Source organism: Dermacentor variabilis, unplaced genomic scaffold, assembly GCF_050947875.1.
Source record: "Dermacentor variabilis isolate Ectoservices unplaced genomic scaffold, ASM5094787v1 scaffold_14, whole genome shotgun sequence".
Lineage (NCBI taxonomy): Eukaryota > Metazoa > Arthropoda > Arachnida > Ixodida > Ixodidae > Dermacentor > Dermacentor variabilis.
Window position 1 is genome coordinate 6917268 of NW_027460302.1, and position 21855 is coordinate 6939122.

The 21855-nt window shown below is 45.4% G+C and overlaps 1 protein-coding gene across 5 annotated transcripts in view; it reads left to right on the forward strand.

Moving 5' to 3' along the window:
• Positions 1-21855, forward strand: part of LOC142567838 (nischarin-like) — a 191586-nt gene that overhangs the window by 92786 nt on the left and 76945 nt on the right. For all 5 annotated transcript variants that reach the window (XM_075677991.1, XM_075677987.1, XM_075677989.1 and 2 more), the window contains one exon: positions 18031-18226. In XM_075677991.1, coding sequence (XP_075534106.1) covers positions 18031-18226 — 196 coding nt within the window. The remainder of the gene's footprint in view (positions 1-18030; positions 18227-21855) is intronic.

Consider the following 21855-nt stretch of genomic DNA (forward strand, 5'->3'; position numbering starts at 1 on the left):
CCATTCTTGGGCAGCGCACAAACGAAACTTGAGAAAGAAGACAGGACAAGCGCTGGTCGAACAACTGAAAGATCTTATATGAATAAAAGGATTATATAACCAGTAATCATGAAATTCATGTGCATTACACGTAAAAACAGTCATGCACTCACGAGTGATCAATGAACGAGATCGCTTCGTTTGCTAGTTGTTTATTTCATTCAGTGCACCGCAGTAATCCATGTGTCGTCTGCTTTTTTCATACCATTGTCTTGTGAATCGGCAGAATTTCACTGGTGGCATCAATGCTTTCATGTTTACATAGCTGTCGTGACAGTTAGCACAATAATAATTTCCAGTCATCCGAAGAGGCGCAGTCATAAACCAGAGAGAGTTCGCGCTCGGCGTGAACTAAGTTTGAGCGCGACCTTGAAGTGAAGCGGCAGGAACGTACACCTGTGAGAGGGGAAATCGTTCCGCAGAAACGAACTTGGCGTGCGGACGTCTATAGTGATATGCTGTTTGTGCGCAGGTGTGCAGCTATGTGAGGTGGTGAGAAAGACCAATGTTGCTCGACTCTTCATTCAACATGGGCAAGTGGGAGCTTTGAACTGCCACGGTGAAAGAATGTCGAACCACGCGGAAAGCGATGCACTTGGGGCGCAACGGTCAGTTAAATTTTGGCTTTGGAGAAGAATCTGTTTCGGTATACCCATTGCGAAGACAATTTCACTTCATTAAAACAAGGCTTTAAATACACGTCTCTAAAGGGGTTTCAAGGGGAATTTCATTTACTTCGTTTTTTCATTATTTTATTATAATGAGGTTTACGTATAATTACAGGAAGAACTTGCAGGGATAGGACTGGTGCCAAGAAATATAGGAGAAATGGAGTGAAGTGCTTGTTGGTGTGAAGTGAATACAACAAATTTTGTTGTCAACAGGTTTATTTGCAGCTAGTTAGTATGGTACCACTCCAGCAGGCTGTACAAATCATCATTAAGGTTAGATATCAGAGTTGTAAGACATTTATCAGTTGATGACAGTAGCATTGTCTGCATAAAGTATGCCATATTTACTAGAATCTAGGCTGGCCCCTAATCTAAGCCGACCCCCGAATGTCCGAATCCAGAAAAAGATTAAAAAACTTACCTCGAATGTAAGCCGAACAAAAAAGAGAGGGCAGTATACACAAAATGAAAACAGCATTTACCTACTCGCATAATGATTGCACGTTTTTGTCAGAAAAAATTGACACAAATTCAGGGGTGCAATCATTACGCGGGTTAAATTTCCCGCAAAAAAAAAAAATTTTTTTCATCCCGCGTTTGCTGCGGGATGACAACAGGTCAACAAATAGGCAGCTGCCACTGTATGTAGTGCGGAACACCAAAACAAGAATGGCGGCTGGCGGAGGAAACCAATTGCACTGAATGCGATTTTTTTTTCTTCTCATGAGTACATAACGTACATTGAAACAGTTTCTTCCATATCAGTAATGAAAAATATTGTTGATATTGGCAAGTTTGCGGCAATGACATTGCCATGTCCACTTTGAGGGGACAGAAACAGATGGGCGTGCTTAGCTGCCTGTGACAGAGAAACACATGGCGGGCCTGCTGTGGAAACTGCGGCATTTGTCTTCACTATATCCTAATATGGCACGTTTCCGCTAAGGGTGGGCGAATATCTTAGCTGTGTTACAAGCATTGGCGTGTGAATAGGGTACACTTCTAACGTATCAGTGTAAACGTGGCTGCTATCGTTGCCGCTCGTGGTTTGTTGCGTGCCCACGAGTGCAGGCGAGAAGAATCGAAAGATGCCTTTTTTGTTGTTGTTGTTGTGGACCACAACCATTATAAAGCCTACACATAATAAAGGCAAGTTTGGTTGTACCTCTTTTTGTCATAGAAGTGTGGAAAGTGATGAAAGGAATGAAATGGGCATCTGCCTAAGAAGGTTTGGTGCGTGCAGGCCGCTTGGTTTGTCTTGAAGAGTCGTTCGCGTAGCATTCGACAGATGGTAAGCGCGATCATTATTAGCTAGACTTGGCACAGGACAGATCGCTGCGGCAAGTTCGGGGTGCGACCATTACATGGGAAATTAAAAAAATTGAATTTTGATGACAAAATTCAGCGGTGCGATCATTACGCGAGTGCGATCGTTGTGCGTGTAAATATAGTATTTAATATGAACGTGCCAAACTCACTATGTCGTCATCGCTGCTAACCCCCGTACGCTTGCAGATGCATGCCCATGCATGCGCAGACAGTGCGGCGGGATCTCAGTGAACTGTTCGCATGTGCTTATCTTCCTTATCGCTATCATCTCCTTGTTGCAGCACAGGCAAAAAGCGTCTCCCGTTGCCCCCACCACCGACAGACATTTCACTCATCGATACTGAAGTTCCACCCGGCATGAACGTTTGATGATGCCTCTGTGGCCAGCAAAACTTTTCATTTGGGGCATCGCCTGTTTGGTGCCATTATGATAACGTCACACCACACGTTGATACGCCACAGGTCAAAATGGTGACATTGCTCGTGTACTTAAGTTGGCTACTGGCATGGCTAGTAGCGGCTGCGATACTGACTTTTCTAGATGGCGCTAGCTATGCACCATATTTATCATTTTCAATTACAAACTGGCGCACTTCTTAAAATCCTCAAATCTAAGCTGACCCTAGAGTTTGGTATATGATTATCTGAAAAAAAGAACTATCGGCCTAGATTCGAATATATACGATACATTTCGATGAAGAAAGGCAGTTAGGCAGATCATTGACATATTAAAAAATAAATGTGGACCCAGTTTGCAACCCTGAGGCATACCAGTATTAGTAAACATGGTTTTAGAATAAATGCCTGAAATAGTTACTGCAGTCGAACCCGACTATATCGAACCTGTTTACATAGAATCATTCTATATATCGAACAATTTCTGAACACGGTATAGTTACAATGAGTATATATAGCAAAAATTATGCTTACATCGCACAAAAATAGCAGCGACTCCCGATATATCGAACGTCAAGTGGCGGAAAAGTACCCCCAGAAGTTGGCTTTTCCTCGCAGTGGTGAGGAAACCCGGCAGCGCGGCTTCATCCAACCGCTCTCCCTACCGTGACCGTGCTGCCTTGGGCGAACCGTTGACACCCCCCTGCAAATATGATCCTGGCCCGGCCCCCGCAGCACTTGCTCGGACAGCCAATCAAAGGCTCTTGTGCCTTCATCGTGCAAAATGGCACAAGTACGGGCTGTCTCGCTGTTTTTCTGGTTCATTGTGTTTGCGCCTTGTGGGCCTTCTGCCGCAGTGTTGCCGTGATGAAGCAGTAGAATTCGCCTTTCGTCGTGAAGTTCGAAATCGTAAATCGGGTCGAACATGTTGAAAAGTCGTATGTCCCCGCAGTGTGCAAGATTCCGAGGAGCACTCTCAACATAAGCTTGAAGAAGAAAGGGTAAGACTAAGGCTAAAGTGGCTAAACTCGTGACCTGGTGCCTGTGGCGCCCAATGCGTATGCACGGCCGTGTGCTAGTGGTTCATCCGAAATTGCTTCAGACATGTTGGCTTGCGCGTGCTCGGTGATGACTGTAAATTCTGATGAATGAGACGAAGCCGTTGCCGGTGTTGCCAAAGTATGGAGCGAGCTGTTGGAATTTCCGGAAACTGTTGACGAATCAGTGGTCGACGAGTTTGTGAGTGAAGATGATGGTGTCACGACCATGGGAGGGCCCGAAAATGAAGACTATATTGCCGACATCATACCGAGCACAAGTGAAAGCGGGCACAATGAGGAAAGCAATGACAGTCCTCTGTCCATATCCTCCGAGGTGATTGGTGCACCTGTCTGGTGCTTTTGCGCGAATGTGGGAGGTTGCGGCCTCAGCTGCTCTGACTCCTTGAACAATGTGGAGTCGCAGGCAGTGAAATTGCCCAAGCAGAAGAAAATACAGGACTATTTCATGGGGAAACTAAGCTAGTTTCATCAATAAAGCTATTTTATAAATGGTATGTGCTTTTATGACATCCAATTCTTTAGCAGGCTTATATCGAATTATGCTCTATATCGAACTGCATTCTTTTGCGAGTTCGATATAGCCGAGTTCGACTGTACCTGCAATCTGTCTGTTAAGTAATTTTTTAGTAACAGTAGTGCTGGGAGAGTAATTCCTAATGATTCAAGCTTATGATGATTTATTTTCTCAAACACTTTCGTTAAGTCCACAAATACACACAAATACAGATGCTGCATAATTACCTTCATCGATAGTGAGTTTTAGTTGATCGGTTAGTGCAACAACAAGCTTAGTCAAGTAACTTGGACAAAAGCTGTATTGGAATGTGAGAGAATGTTAAAGTTTGTAAGGTAATTAGGTAAGTGGTTTCAATAAGCTTAGCAATTACTTTGCTAAAGAAAGGTAGTACACAGACAGGGTGATAATTAGAAATTTGAGAGCAGTCACCTTAATAATTCGAGTGATCCTGCCTTGTTTAAGTTCCTGCGGGAAATTGCCCCATTTAAACATGATGTTCATTTTGTCCACAAGGATATCAGTTATAAAGGATACAATTAATTTTACATTAGAAGAGTGTGATTTATCAATGCCAATGCCAGTTATCTTGATGTTTATAACATTTGGACTTCCTGGGATGTGGTTGGAAATAAAAAGAAAAAAAGATTGACACGCGGTAGGGCACGGTATTATCAAGCGCAGGTTTCTCAAGTTCACTGCTGAAGAATAAGCCAGCGAATGAATCGGCAATTTCCTTGGTGTTTTTAAGTACCATGCCTTGATGAGCAATTTCTGGTATTGTATGGCGATTATTTGTCCCATTTAAGAAGGAGTTTACAATTTGTAATTTCAAGTTGTGTACCGCATTCAGGGGTGGGAATCTTATGGCAATTGCAGCATTTTGATGCAAATGCAAATTCCCGCGGCAAGCTGTGCCAAACATTGAAGAATTGCCAAAATTGCACGCCACGCTGTGCCAGAACGGCTTCGGCATGCATGCTCCAGCAGTGGTCACGATCAACCAGTGAATTCGCTCTCCGAAAAAGAGTGCAGTCATTCACATTCCGCACACCGTGCGAAGGCGCCTCCTGCATACAATGTATCATATCATCAGCATCATCATAATGTATCATCAAAACGGGGTGGCTGCATCTTAGAGTGCGCCAAAATGCAGTTGAGCGGGCCGAGCAGCGTGACGCTTCATAGCTTGCGTGCAAAACAACAAAAATCATGCGAAGGGCGCTGCGAGCAAACTAGATATTAGGGAGGTGCGCACCACAGCAGGTTCAGTAGGCAGGCATCTCTGTGCCGATGGCCGGTGTAATGTAAAACAATCCCAGTCTGTCTTTATACCCATATGGATGAGGCCTGAGCCATCTTGAGCCATCGGGAAAGGCTAATAGCGAATTTGGAATAAAAACAGATTGGAATAGACTTATGTTGTATCAGAAAGCTGAGCATTAGGTGCTTTGGAATCACCCTGGTCTATTATGCAAAATGGCTTTAAGAAAAAGTTGTATTTTCAGCCAAAAGGCGAAGAATCGATTGCGATATCAAATTAGTAGACAGCTATACCAAGTAAAAATAGTAGTTTTATTGGTCGCGTAAACTTGTAATCGTTCACTTGCTAACTAAATTAACAAGCGTGGTGTCACGCGCACACAAGCAAATGTGAACACATCTTGCTCGATCACCACGTGCACTCGCTGGAGTAAGGAAGTGCGGCAGCAACAGCGTGTGAATTGACTTTCATGCTGCCTCTCGCTTCAGCACGAACTAGGGAACATCACGGTGGCACTGACAACGTTGGCATAAGTGCGCCTGGAGTGTCCATACAGTTACCGTTGCAATAATAAACCACCATAGTTCATAACTCGGGCTTCTCCATGCAATCTGTTGGTTAAGTGCATTTCCAGGCTTTTCGCCCATACTCTCGGTACATTAAAAAAATGTGTTGATAAAAAATATCTTCAGCTACTTTTCGAAATATTGGAATCACTATTGCAGAATGCTTACTCTTGTCATTGCTCTCACTACATAAAATCTACTGGCACTATTACCAAAATTTGCTTGCACTAGATCGTATCAGCATGGCATGTTGTATGACTGTATTGTATTCGCCTTTGTATCGTTTTCGACTTTGTTTTCCATTGTATTCCCTTGACTTTGTATATATTTTTTTCAATGTTTACCAGCGTTCCTTTTTTTCCAATGTTACAAACTTATTTATTTCTCCTATTGTGTAGTTCCTATTTTTTCCTAAAATATTTATAATTTTTTCTGTAACCCCCCTACCCTATGCTCCTCCGAGCCTGTACGGTAAACTGAATAAATAAATACAGGGTGTCTACCAACCGGGAAAACCGGGAATTCTCAGGGATTTTTAGCAGTCTCGAAAAACTCGGGAAAAACTCAGGGAATTTGTGCCGCTATCAGGGAAAATTAGCTGTAATTTTATTGAAAGGGTCGAAAGTCGCCGTGATGCTGGCTCGAGTAACAGATAGGAATCGTAACGAATCGTCTTTGACGCCCTGTCGTCTGCTGGAGGAGTTGCCAGTGTAGACTCAACGACCGACTTTCCGGATTCCCGATAATTTGGACGGCTTCGCGGCACCATCACGTACCCCATAGAGTCAATGTATCAGAACGTCTGAAATTTCGGACGCAAGAACTCCTTGCCGTCCGATTTTCCGGACGTTCTGCATGACCGCAGGTCCGAAACGGCATTAATCAAAGCCACCACCGCTGCCATTTTGATTACCTCGCCGCCTCGAACCGGCGCTATCGCATGCAGATCCGCTGGCAGCCGTAGCCACCACTGCGGCAACCCTACGCCTAGCTGCTTCGAAGTTCGCCATTAAGCTTCTTGCCGTTCGATGCCGTGTTTCTCCATTTCTCCGCTGTCAGCAATAATTTTGGCTTCGAAGCTCGGAAAGCACCGCGCGTTCCATGATGCTGGTTCCGGAAAGTTAGTTTCGCCTCTGTACAGTCGTGTGACGCGGTGAAGCATTCGCAAAAGTATTGCAGTGAAGCTTAACAAGCGTAGGAAGGGGCAATTGTCACGGGACACAGTATGTATTCCTTAATTTTACACGCGTGAACCCGCCCTCTCCTGTCACAGTAGGAGCACCGCTATGCCTAATAAGTGTACTGACAGGCATTCAGAGCTTTTCCAGACGTGCCTGTGTCGATTTGAGCCCTTAAGAGCAGTAAAAGACATGCATTTATTTTGTCGGACTGCCTGATTTTTTGGAAGTTTTCGCGGCCCCTAGGGGGTCCGAAAAATTGGACGTTGACTGTAAACTGACCATGAGTATGCTTCAAATGGTCCGTAGTGCGAACGCGTGACAAAAAGAGCATGAGAAGAGAAAGGATCGATGCATTGAGGAATGAACGGGGAATGAAGTATGCGAGCACTTCTTTGAAGGAGCCTGAGCTCAAAAAACACTCTTGGCTGACGCCGAGATGCAGATGTCCCTCATACAAACCAAAATAAATTCTTTGAAGCAGTGAAACACAACACTGAGGCGTCATGTGCTGGCTGAGAGTATGTCATGACAGTTGAGGTTGACTTACGAGCTGTTGAGAGAGGCTCTGAATTGCGACAAAATTCGGGCCTCATACCACTGAGCTTGCTATCAGTTGGTATAAATAGCTCATATTCGAAAATATTTGCTTCTCTATGCATCTCCTTTTTATTTGTATTTGAGAATGTCTGACTCGATTTGCAATTTCTTTCAAAGACATCTTATTTTCTGTGCATTTTACTAACCCCTACCTTCTATTCCTTTTTTGAATAACATAGACACTACTTGAAGAAAGAGGGTTAACCGAGCGGCTCGATTTTTATTAGTCATATCATAAGAAGCCAACAAACACTGACACCAAGGACAACATAGGGGAAATTACTTGTGCTTAATAAATGAAATAAAGAAAAGATAAATTAATGGAAAATAAAGTGGATGGAAAAACAACTTGCCGCAGGTGGTAACCGAACCCACAGCCTTCGCATTTCGCGTGCGATGCTCTACCAATTGAGCTACCGCAGCGCTGTTTTCCCATCCACTTTCTTGGGTATTTATGTGCCCTAGTAGAACCCTGGGAGTGTTAGCCAGCGCCACCACTCACAGACCTTGGTGGCAGACGTGGAACGTCCTTTTTGCCGCAGGCATCACGAGAACGTGACCAAAAAAGATCACGGAACAGTGTGCAATGGCGCATTCACGATTTCTTCAAGCCTACTGCCGAGCCCGAATAAGTGCATGGAAATAAAGGACTTCTTTTTTTTTCTCCAATCTGCTTTTTCGGACACCTGTTTATTCGGACATTTCTGTAGATTTGACACTGCTTCAAAAAATTGTTTGTCTAGCATAAATTTCGAGTATGTCATTTTTGGAGCCATGAGTATAGTGAAAATTTAACAATATAGGATAGTGAACTGTTATGGCATTCATTAGAACACCTGCATCTGGTATATATTCCAAATTTGATAGAGCATGGTCAATTAATGTACCTACGGGGTGGTTAACACATCGTGCCGGTATCCTAATTAAACATTCATAACCAAAGCTTTTAAAAGATTCGGAACAAAGTAAAGCACTAGAAGGCGTACTGTCAGCGAGGTTAATGTTGATGTCACCTACAAGTATTTCATTTTGATTTGCTAGGATTCCCATAACATCATGGAGAGCAGCACAGAAATCCATTGCTCATGAAGAAATTGAAAGATATATGCAACCAGTTATTAGGTTTTTGTTGTCTATGTTAAGGAAGTCATTTTTAGTTTAATACAAACATCTTCATAATTGCATTAAGCGCAAAATCGCGCCTTCTTTTGCATGTAATGTCAGCATAGATAAATAGTGCTGTGCCGCCACGGTTGCTCAACGGATGATTGCAGTATTCAGCAACCATATTTGAAAAGCAGAAAACGGTTTATCAGGGTCACTTAACCAATTTTCAGATATTCCAGTGTCTGAAAATGGGAAGGTGAATGTAGAAAGGAGATTAGAAAATTTTTTGAAGTGTTTACGCAGAGTGCACGCATTTGAATACAAGAGATTGTTGACGATTTGAAAGATCAATTAACTGGTTAACTGGTTGCCTAGGTGACAGGCACGGTGCATGGGTGGATTATAGTTACCACTGAAAGGTCGGATTCAGTTACGATGCAAAAAATGCGCCTTTTGGTTGTTTTTCAAGCCTTGATTTGACAGTTGTCTGTCCACACAAATATCCAGTCTTTCATTTTCTTCAGGCCCAAAGGTTTGGAAAGGAGCCTTATTTTCAGTTGCTAAATGCTTTTTCACAAAAACAGGGTTCTTTTTTATTGTTTGCAAGGCCGATAATATCCAGGCAGTGTTTTGTTTTTCATGCTTTCGCCACAAACTAAGCTTTCTTCGTTCTCAAGCAGAAGCCGGCGATGATTTTTTTATGTTCTGTTTTGTTAGGAACCCAATGAACTATGATGAGGTTGGTGACCATTACTGGGCAACCAGCTTTGTTGCCAATAGTTTGTAAAACTGACACTCAGTCCTCAACTTGTGTGCAAGGAATGCCCTTAACCTCGATGTTGTTGAGTTTCAAGTATTGTTTGAGTTGGATAATTTTGTTTGTGAGAGTGTGGTTATTAGATTGTAGACCTTTGTATTTGGCCTTTAGCTCATGATTTTTGGCACTCAGCTTTTCGACAAGTTTGTTCAGGAATTCCACACTAGTTTCCAAACTCTTAGTTCTTCATTTCAATGACATTTATGCCTAATTGCTGGCTTTCAGCAGCAATTTCCAAAGGATGTCATCAAGAAGACCTTTGCGCACGTTTCCAAGCAAGCTTGAATTCAATTTCCTTGGTTTTTTTTGCAAGTTCTGCATTTGCAGGTATTGTTGCCCGATCAGACCTGGAAGGCCCAGCGAAATTACACGCTTGGCAGTACAAGTTGACACAAGTTCAGCAGTACTATCTGGAAGCTGATAATTGGATGCTCCCCCGCAGGGGCGTCTGCGTCAGCAGGCGTTTGGTGTGTTGCGACACCACGTACCCGAGCACACGAGGGTTGGACCCTCCCGCGTAAAGCAGTGTCCGGGGAAAGGGGGATCCTGGAGGTTGAGCCGATGCCGGGTGTTTGGACCTTTAAGGCCCCCCGGCGGAGGCAACACACCTCTCCGGCCTCTGCTTCACGTAGACGGCACCCCCGGACTGACCCACCTGAGGGAAATCGGCAGTCGCCTTTTCCTGTCCTCCTCTCCAATCTTCGTCTTTCTCTCTCGCCTTTTTCATCTTTCCTGTCTTCTCATCACTTCTCATCACTTCCTAGTTTCCCGGCAGCAAGGGTTAACCTTGTGTAGCTAGCCAGCCTTGGTTATGCTGTATTTGGTTATAGCAGCGATGTACGGCTGGCGTTGGCAGGGTTTCTCTAGCAGGAACTTCTGTCACGTCCCCCTGTTGGGCTCCATGGTGGGTGGTCGACATCGCGGCCGAAAACCCAACTGTACTTATGGAAAACGCTTTTACTAAACTCCCTGATTGCCCTCAGAAACTCGGGCGCACCAAAGAGGTCTTTCAGTTTTTCGGACGCCAAGCCCACAATTTTCCTCGTTTTCATGTGATCCACGCAGAAAAACCAGCTAAACAAATGCGAACAATCTCCCCGTTCCTTGTATCTAAGTCTCTTACTGAAGTTTTTGGTCCAGGATATAAGGTGTCGAGGATGGCTAGCGGTGACCTCCTCTTAGAGCTCCGCGATCAGAAGCAATTTGAGAAACTGCCTCGGCTAGTATCATTTGGGGAGACCCAAGTAGTAGTAACTCCGCACTGCATGATGAATACCTCCCGCGGCGTTGTCTCGGAGAATGATTTGCTGGAGCTCACTGAGGCTGAGCTCTTGGAGGGCTTCAGTGAACAGAATGTTATGAATGTCAAAAGAATTAAGATGAGGCGAGATGGTAAAGAAATTGCGACCAAGCACCTAATACTCACCTTCAATTCAAGTGTCCTGCCCGAGTCAATCGAGGCCGGGTACATATAGCTCCGTGTAAGACCGTACGTGCCAAATCCCCTCCGATGTTTCAAGTGCCAGCGTTTTGGCCACAGTTCGCAGAGCTGCCGAGGCCGCCGAACTTGTGCGAAATGCAGCACGCATGAACACTCATCTGAAGCTTGTGAGAATTCTCTCCACTGTGTAAATTGTGATGGGGAGCACGCTGCGTACTCGCGGTCGTGTCCATCCTGGAAGAAAGAAAAAGAAATCGTAACTATCAAAGTAAGAGAATATCTCATTCAAGGAGGCACGCAGGCGGGTTTCATACCTGCCCAAGAAAAGTTTTGCCGATGTGACGCATCAGGGGGCAGCGCCACAACAGTCTCCGGCGGCTGTCCGTCCCACACCCAGTGAGGCAGCAGTGACGCCATCGGCCCCCGTGGCGGCTGCAGCTAACGCTGCTACGCCAACACAGCAGACGGGGCCATCGACCCCGAAGGTGGGCGCAGCTGAGGCTGCCCCAACCTCCTCGGCCCCTTCCAGTGCTGGCAACAGCCGGCACAGCCAAATCCCTCAGGGAGCCCCATCGACCTTCGGGCTGGTGGGCGCAGGGGTCTTGCCCTCCAAGGCGGGACTCTCTCTTGTAACTTCTCGCTTGCAAGAGCACGTGTTCGGCGCCTCACAAGAGGCAATGGACACTACACCTGTCCTCAAGGCGCACCAAACGCCTAAGGAGCGGTGAGGCTCCCTCGAACGCTCCAGAAAGGGCAGAACCCCCGTTACAGGGCCTCGAAAGAGCTCTGTAACCTAAGGCATCACCTCCGGTTCCATACACACAGCACTTATTTACTTTCAATATGGATACACAAATTATTCAATGGAATGTCAGAGGTCTTCTTAGGAACCTTGATGACGTGCAAGAGCTTATCCATAAACACAATCCAAAAGTGCTCTGTCTACAAGAAACACACTTAAAACCACAACACACAAACTTTCTCCGACCGTATGTCAAGTTCCGCAAAGATTGCAATGATGCTGTCGTATCAGGCGGTGTTGCCATTTTTATTCATAAAAGTATTTCCTGTCAGTGTTTACAGCTACAAACGCCCCTTGAAGCAGTGGCGGTTCGAGCTGTTCTCCTAAACAAACTCATCACCATTAGCTCTCTTTACATACCCCCACACTACAAATTAATGAAACATGAATTCCAATCCTTTATAGATCAATGGCCAGAACCTTATGTTGTTCTTGGCGATTTCAATGCGCACAGCTCCCTGTGGGGCGACTCCCGTATAGATGCGCGAGGTCGTCTTGTTGAACAGTTCCTTTTTTTTTCCAGTGCGTGCCTTCTGAATAAGAAGAAACCCACTTATTACTGTCTTGCAAACAATACCTTTTCTTCAATTGATCTGAGCATAGTTTCCCCGTCCATACTGCCTGAACTCGAATGGGAAGTTACCAACAATCCTTAGGGAAGCGACCACTTCCCCATACTATTAAGAACACTTAAAGAAAACAAATATCCACCACAGGCTCCCAGGTGGAAGATTGACACAGCAGACTGGGAGAAATTCCGAAACTTAACTAGTATATCATGGGAAGACATGTCTTCTTTAGAAATCGATGCTGCTGTGGAGTACTTCACAGCCTTCATAATAGATGCCACATCTAAATGCATATGTGAAGTAAGTGGCTCGACATGCAAACGGCATGTCCCGTGGTGGAAGGATGAATGCAGAATCGCACGTAGGAATCGGAAAAAAGCGTGGGGGTTGCTATGCGCTTCGCCCACTCCAGAAAATCTTTTCAACTTTAAAAAAGTAAAGTCCCAAGGTAGGAGAACCCGCTGACAGGCCAGAAGAGAAAGCTGGCAGAAGTATTTATCAAGTATTAGCTCGTTTACAGATGAGGCCAAAGTCTGGAACAAGGTAAATAGAATTAGAGGGCGACAAACATATTCACTCCCTCTAGTAAATACACAGGGCGATACACTGCACGATCAGGCAGACTCACTTGGGGAGCACTTTGAGAGCGTATCAAGTTCAAATCATTATTCGCAATCCTTCCTGAAATATAAATAAATATAGAAGAATGTACGCCATTAACAAGAAAATGTCGAGACAATGAGCCTTACAACAGTCCTTTTAGTATTGCCGAATTGAGAGCTGCCTTGAGCGCATGCAAGAGCTCCGCACCAGGATCTGATAGAATCATGTATGAAATGCTCAAAAACTTACACTATGACACGCAAGTTACACTGCTCACACTTTTCAACGCCATCTGGGATGCAGGGTACCTTCCAACCGCATGGAAGGAAGCCATTGTGGTCCCTGTTTTGAAACAAGGCAAAGACCCTTCCTCAGTGGCAAGTTACCACCCGATAGCCCTCACAAGTTGCATTTGTAAGGTGTTTGAAAAAATGACAAATCGGTGACTCATTCATTTCCTTGAACAGAGCAAAATGCTTGATCCTTATCAGTGCGGCTTCCGAGAAGGGCACTCCACAACCGATCATCTCGTACGCGTTGAAGGGAATATCCGGGACGCATTTATACATAAACAGTTCTTCCTATCGATATTTCTCGATATGGAAAAGGCGTATGACACAACGTGGCGTTACGGAATCTTAAGAGACCTGTCAGAAATGGGCATCCACGGTAATATGCTTAATATAATAGAAAGCTATCTGTCCAACCATACCTTCCGGGTAAAAGTCGGCAATGCACTCTCACGTCCTTTTACGCAAGAAACGGGTGTACCCCAAGGAGGTGTGCTCAGCTGCACGCTCTTTATCGTGAAGATGAACACGCTTCGTGTTTCATTACCACCGGCCATCTTTTACTCTGTCTACGTGGACGACATTCAAATAGCTTTCAAATCTTGTAACCTCGCAGTCTGCGAGAGACAGGTACAGCATGGCCTAAATAAAGTGTCAATGTGGGTAGACAGGAATGGATTTAAGATCAATCCTAACAAAAGCTCTTGTGTTCTTTTTACAAGAAAGAGAGGACTTATCCCAGATTCTTGGATAGAACTGCGTGGACAACAGATACCTGTAAACAAAGAACACAAATTTCTAGGTGTCATACTTGACTACAGACTCACTTTCGTCCCCCACCTTGAACATCTTAAAGAAAAATGTCTAAAAACAATGAACGTAATGAAACTTCTATCCCAGACTACATGGGGTAGTGACAGGAAGTGTTTAATGTATCTCTATATAAGCCTCATTCGATCACGTCTAGACTATGGTGCCGTGATTTATCACTCTGCCACCCCGAGCGCACTAAAGATGCTAGACCCAGTCCACCATCTAGGAATCCGACTGGCCACTGGCGCTTTCAGAACGGGTCCCATACAAAGTTTATATGTAGAATAAAATGAGCGGTCACTTCATCTGCAGAGAACGTACATCAGCCAAACATATTCTCTGAAAGTCCACTCTAATCCTCAGCATCCGTTCATGGTCCGTGTTTTAATACCGCTAACGAGATGACATATGCTACACTCTTTCATAATTGTCCCTCCGTAAGACAGCCTTTCTTGCTACGTGTGAGGGAGCTTAGTCATGAAATGCATGTCCCACTCCTCGAGCTTTGCCTAATGCGTCCAGCCAAGCAGCTACCTCCTTGGGAGTGGCAGCTGATACAATGCGATATATCTTTCATGCAAGTTACAAAACACGCTTCAGAAATTGAAATCCAAATGCATTTCCAGGAACTCCAGCACAAAGACTCCTGTATGGAGTTCTACAGTCGAACCCGACTATATCGAATCCGTTTACATCGAATTATTCTATATATCGAACAATTTCTGGACACGATATAGTTACAATGAGTATATATCGCAAAAATTACGCTTACATCGAACAAAAATAGCAGCGACACCCGATATATCGAACGTCAAGCGGCGGAAAGTGCCCCCGGAAGTTGGCTTTCCCTCGCAGTGGCGGAGAAAACCCGGCTGTGCGGCTCCATCCAACCGCTCTCCCTACTGTGACCGCACCCGACCGCGCTGCCTCGGACGAGCCGTTGGCACCCCTCCCCCCCCCCCCTGCAAAAAATGATCCTGGCCCGTCCAGAGCGCTTGCTCAGACAGCCAATCAGATGCTCTTGTGCCCTCATCATGCAAGATGGCGAAAGTGCAACTTGTCTCGCCGTTTTTGTGTGCGCCTTGTAGGCCTTCTCTCGCAGTGTTGCCGTGATGAAGCGGAAGAATTTGCCTTTCGTCGTGAAGCTCGCAATCATAAATCGTGTCGAACGCGGTGAGAAGTCGGATGTCCCCGCAGAGCACAAGATTCCGAGGAGCACTCTCGGCACGATCTTGAAGAATAAGGGGGAGATTAGGGCTAAAGCGTCCAAACTCGCGACCCGGTGCCCGTGGCGCCCGACCCGTACGCACGGCCGTGTACGAGTGGTTAATCTGAAATTGCTTTAGCCGTGCCGACTTCCGCGTGCTCGGTGATGACCGTAAATTCTTATGAATGCGACAAAGCTGTTGCCAGTGTTGCCGAAGTTTGGAGCGAACTGTCAGAATTTTCGGAAGCTGTTGACGAATCAACGGTGGATGAGTTTGTGAGCGCAAATGATGTGTCGCGACCACGGGAGAGCCCGAAAACGAAGACTACATTGCCAACATCGTACCGAGCACAAGTGAAAGTGGGCACAATGAGGAAAGCAACGACGGTCCTTGGCCCACATCCTCCGAAGTGATTGGTGCGCTCGCACTAGTCCGGTGCTTCTGCGCAAATGCGGAAAGTTGCGGCCTCAGCTGCTCCGACTCCTTAATGTGGAAAAGTGCGTGCGTCGCAGGCAGCGAAATTGCCAAAGCAGAAGAAAATGCAGGACTATTCCGTGCGAAACTAAGCTAGTTTAATCAATAAAGTGATTTTATAAATGGTATGTGCTTTTATGGCATCCAATTATTTAGCAGGCTTATATCGAATTATGCTCTATATCGAACTGATAGGCGTTTTTTTGCGAGTTCGATATAGCCGGGTTCGACTGTACACAGATGCATCAAAATCACACGACGGGGTGTCCTATGCAGCCGTCGGTCCATCCTTCTCGGAAACCGATGTACTGCATCCGGAAACTAGTATCTTTATGGCTGAGGCCTACGCACTGCTGTCGGTCGTAAAGCATATAAATAAATCAAAACTCCAGAAATCAGTTATATATACGGACTCCCTTAGTGTTATGAAGGCCTTGATGTCTTTCTGTAACCACAAAAATCCAGTAATTAATGAACTCTACTCCGTACTGTGTAAAGCATATATATCTAAACAACATGTGATTATATGCTGGGTGCCTGGACATAGGGGCATCGAGGGTAACATTCTTGTGGACCAGATGGCCACATCAATTTCATTGCATGCAGTTAATCCTACTGCTTCGGTCTCTGTCACAGACCTGAAGCCTTTCTTAAGAAGAAAACTGCGAAACTACTGGCAACGCTTGTGGGACCTGGAAACAAATAATAAGCTGCATGTAATAAAGCCACAATTAGGTTTCTGGCCTCCTGTAACAAAATCCCGCCGGACAGATGTCCTATTCTGTCGTCTAAGAATAGGACACACATTTGGCACACATAACTTTTTACTCAACGGGAAACGAGCCTCCAACCTGTGGTAGATGCGGGGAGAGGCTGACCATCCTCCACATCCTACTGGAGTGTCGGGAAGCCGAATCTGAAAGAAACATTTTCTCTTAGCATACCGGCAGCACATCCCCCTTCATCCTGTTATGTTACATGGTCCAGAACCACTCTTTGACACCAACGCAGTCCTAGGTTTTTTGAAAGATGTTGTGTTGCATGTTTTTAGCCCCATTTGTTCATAGCGCCTCCTCTCTTCAGAGGATGCCACTGTGATAATTATTTTGAATAGCACATACCTCTAGGCCCTTGTGGTTCAAGGGCTCTGGCGAGGCAGTAGTGCTGTAAGCCATTTAGCATCTCGCATATTTTAGATAATGCATCATTCTTCTACGATGGATATTAATGTTCATAGTATTCGTCATTAGTCATCGCCATAATTTTATAGCACGTAGATTTTACGCACTTTACAGCGACTATTTTTAGGCCCCTTTACAGCCAAGTCACATCTTCACAGAACTCATCATCATCACCGCGAAATCACTAACACTGTCTTGGTGCTCTTTGGCCATATCTGGCCCTTGCGCCACTAAACCACACACATTCATTCATAATTGGATGCTGATCATGGCGAGCTGGAGACGCCACTCACCTGCAAATGCAAAGAATGTTGTTCAGTGTGTGCTCCTATTGCTGCAGCTGCTGCCAGTGGCTTTGTGTTTTTAGTTTTATGTTTCAGTTTTTACTTTCATTTGCTTGTACATCTCAAGCAACTTAATTTTGCTTGTGAATGGCTATGGTATGTGCTGAAGTGAAGGCCACTGCACAGCTTGAGATGCTTGGCATTGGTGTTGGTTTGCCACAGCAGAAAAGTTATCCTGTTCTTAGGCTGGGCTGGTTGGCTAGTTTCTACCTGTTGTGCTGATAGAAATGTTCGGAAAGGTTTTAGTAGTGATAGACAGACCACATTACATGAAAAATTACACACAGCACACAGAGTATAACTTAAAATTCGTATTGTAAAAAAGGCAAATGCTTCCATGTGCAGATTGTTTGAGGAGAGCAACTTCTTTCGCCAGTAGAGGTATTGAATGCATACTAGCACAGTCACGGTCTAATCACAGTGGCTCTGGACACCAAAGCCATGGTGACGTGGCTTTGGACATGTGTCCTTGCTACAACGTACGATTGACGATTGAACTAATTTCAGTTTGCATGAGTAATTCATTCAGTAAGGCAAGTTGGTGTGTTTTTTTATTATCATTAAGGTGCTGCCTTATCTGGTTGATGTACCCTCTGCTGCAGAACAGTAAAACTCCTCAAACATTCAGTGGAATGCCACTGGGTTAGGTAAACACACTCTGCAAATTTAAGTGTAGTAGCCGACTGTGAAACCACCAAACGTCTGGGATGTTTTAGTGTTGGTCGACAGTGACGCCTTGCTCAGTGTGCATGCTTGACTGCAGCGTCTGCTGACATCAGTGGAGCACCTCGAGCTGCTGGGCAACAAGCTGTCGAAGGTGGAGAACCTGGAGTGCCTGTCACGCCTGTCGACACTCAACATGGCTGAGAACAGCCTGCGGCAGTTGCCTCCGCTGCACACCCGCCTAGGAAATGTGCGACAACTCATCCTGGCGGGAAACCAGATCGACTCTTTGGCTGGTCAGAACTATTCTTTTGATGAATCTCGCTGTCACTATGTAGCAAAGTATGAAACTGGCCTAGTTGGTGATCTGCAGTCACCAACTAACGCAGTCATCATGTGCCGTTTTTCAGCAGAATTTACCATTCCTGTGAAACTTATGTCTGTTGCACTGTTATTATAAGGCCTGGCATCAGTCTAGAGGCCTTTTGTAGGTGCTTGCCAATACAGATAAAGTTTATAGAATGTCACAACTAGCCAAAAGAACAGACTGGTTGGCTAGTTGGTACTGCATAACTTGAGGTAAAGTGCAAAAAAATGTGTGAAAAGTGTTTGTGTGTAAAATAAATGTGTGACGATAAGTGCTTGGTTTCTCCCACATCTGCAGTTTGCTCGATTTTCCTCCAATGTGCACCTCAACCTCTTATCTTGACATGTGAAGAGCCTGTTAACATATCCATTAGGTTTTAAAGCGAAGCTTTCTTTGCCTCTTTCTTCAACTTTCTCACTGCTGCTGCTGTGGCTGCTGCTGTCGCGCACACAGCCTCGGGGGGTGGTTCAGAGCGTGTACATAGATGACAGGCACAAGTCAGAGAGGAAAGGCAACAGGAGAAGCTTGTTTTCACCCCACCGCGTCGAATGTGCACAATGCCCTCTGGAGCTCCCTGGCTGTCGCCACATTAGCCGCTTGACAGCTGTAATTATCCATGACTCCATTCAGAAGCATTGCAGAAGCTACAGCACTTCCCTTTCTACTAATGTGCGAGGCCAGAGGGGACGCAAATAGAACTGTACAGAGAAGAGAAGGAGAGGCAGAAGGCAGTTCCCATACACGAGAGGTGAGGAGGTGACATGAGAAGACAAGGAAACCAAACTACTGTACGACAGCGGTTTAGGGGAAACAGGATAAGCTTAAGTTCAAGGCACGGTACAGTATATTGCTGCTATTTCTGAAAAATGAACGCCATGCAAATATGTCAAGCGGGCAACTTACGCAGGGCGTGTAGAAGCAGAGCCAGATTAGTGCACCGCAGGCTCCAGGAGACCCCACGGAAGCAGTCGACCGTTAAATCAACACTTCTGTGCCCGCCACATTAGCTTTGCTGCTATGGTATTGCTAGAGGTAGTGGATCTGATCCCAATCCCGGCAGCTGCATTTTGACAGGGGCGAAATAGAAAACGCGCGTGGACTTAGATTTGGGACACGTTGAAGAACATCACGGGTGTCAAAATTAATCCGGAGTCCGTTACTGTGGCTTGCCTCATAATCCGAGTGTGGTTTTGGCACGTACAGCCCCATAATCCAATTCAAGTGTAATACTTCTGCCACAATGCAATGTGCCATGTGAGGCAATGACAATGCTCAACCCTCTCAGAGGTTATAAAACATGGCGCGCAACAATGCCTCAAGCAAACAGCTCTCCCTGTGTGTTCTGTGTACTACGCAGACAAACAGCAGTGGTGCACGTAAGGTAACGTTTAACATCAACTCACCACTCTCGTGTTAGCCTAAACGTTGAAGAAATTAAGCTTTTGCCGTCAACATCTCCGCTAATTATCGTCTATGAAAGCATCCAGCACAGAAAGCTTCGCTTGCATAGATTCACACAGTGCGTGGGATCTGCATAATTTTTTAGGTCTTTCGCTTCGTAGTGGTGTGTGTTGTTGCTACAAGCCCTGAGGAAAGAAGGCCATTTTATCATTCAGTTAACCAAGGCCTCATTAACCTTTGTTTTAAAAACACTCTTTTTAAATTCTGCCATCAGCTTGTGCACGGAAGCTTCGAAGTTACACGCCTTAGTGCAGCTGTCTACCCCTTGCAACTGCTGATGGCTGTGGCTGGCAGCATGTTAAGAAAATGCGATGATGGTCTAGATTGCGCTGCCCAATCGAACAGAGGCAAAAATGTGGTTGTCATGCTATATTTGCACCAAGCTAGCCATAATCTGAAGAAAATTTAGAAACGTGTTGGCGTTGGACACCATTCTTTCCACCCTTTCGAAACTATCTGGCTTGTGCACGAAAGTAAACAATACTGCACAGAAGCGTTATGGTTGCAATAATAAACACCGAGAACAGTTAGTATCATGCATGGTGTAGAGGCCACCACTCTAGAATGTGGTAGTTGGTGGCGCCCCCATCTAGATGATCTGGGTGTTTGCACATAGTTGATTAAACAGTGGTTGTCTGGGTTCGGCGGGGGCTGGTGGTCTTGCTCGAGTCCCCAGAGGCTACACTCCGAATACGGCCCTCCGAGGGCTGTGAACCTAACATGGTGTCAGGAGCAGTGAAACACAATCTCCAAGCTTAGCCAGTGTCGCCTACTTGTCCGCCAAGCAGTCCAACCTGAAGTGGTTTTGTGTCAACCTTCAGGAGCCGGCTGAAGTGGAAAAACCGCTTTAAAGACTGCGCCGCAATTTCTGGACTTAGAAGCGCGTCAGGAGAAACACAGGTGCTTTCGCTGCTATATTGTGGGGGCCTGGAAGCGCATCTGTCCCTCAACACATTTTAATGCGATGTTGCGCCTCTCAGCTCGTGTGTAGCCATTGTCGACAGTTTCACCAAGCACTTCGTGCATCCATGTAATGAGCTGTACGAGTTGTCGCATTTCCACAGATGTGTATAGCAACCGCAAAGAATGCCAATATTGTCACGTGCCAAGGCAAGACCAAGCAACATTGCTTGGTCTTGCCTTGGCTTCAACCAGACAGCAGCCAGACACGAATGCCAGACACAAAGGAACGGTTCTCCAGCTGGTGCGGGATCTTTTTTTCTATGTTGTCTTCTTCTTCGCCATTTTTACTGGGCACACTATGCAGACCTATGAGCATCGACTTGATGCTCAAACACAAGGCATACACGGAAGGTACACAAATTAGGTAAGAAAGAAAAATAGAAACGCTATATGGTCATGCACACGAGACAAAAAAATTCGTCTTCTAGTTGGAAAAAAAAAGAAAAAAAAAACACTTTTCATAGTTCATTGGGGGATGCGACTGCATCACCGCGTAAAATATGGCTTTATGCGGACAACATGTACAATCTCTGTGTGTGGTATCGGTGCTTGGGTGATGGCACGTCTCCATCTGGGATTCCTTCATAGTTCATGTCGCTTACACACCTTAGTGCTTTGTATAGTCCAGAGTAGTTGCACAGGAGTTCCTTGCTGAGGCCTCACCATCTGCGAGTGTTGCAATGTGGGCTTGTTGGTAACGCATTGTGAATAGGTGTACGGTAGCGCGATTAAAAGACAAGATGAAAGAAGACACACAGGGACACACACAGTGCTAACTTCCAACAATGTTTATAATCGAAAACCAGGTTGGTACTGATACGCTCACCCAACATGAGTCACAACATGTACAATCTCTGTGTGTGGTATCGGTGCTTGGGTGATGGCACGTCTCCATCTGGGATTCCTTCATAGTTCATGTCGCTTACACACCTTAGTGCTTTGTATAGTCCAGAGTAGTTGCACAGGAGTTCCTTGCTGAGGCCTCGCCATCTGCGAGTGTTGCAATGTGGGCTTGTTGGTAACGCATTGTGAATAGGTGTACGGTAGCGCGATTAAAAGACAAGATGAAAGAAGACACACAGGGACACACACAGTGCTAACTTCCAACAATGTTTATAATCGAAAACCAGGTTG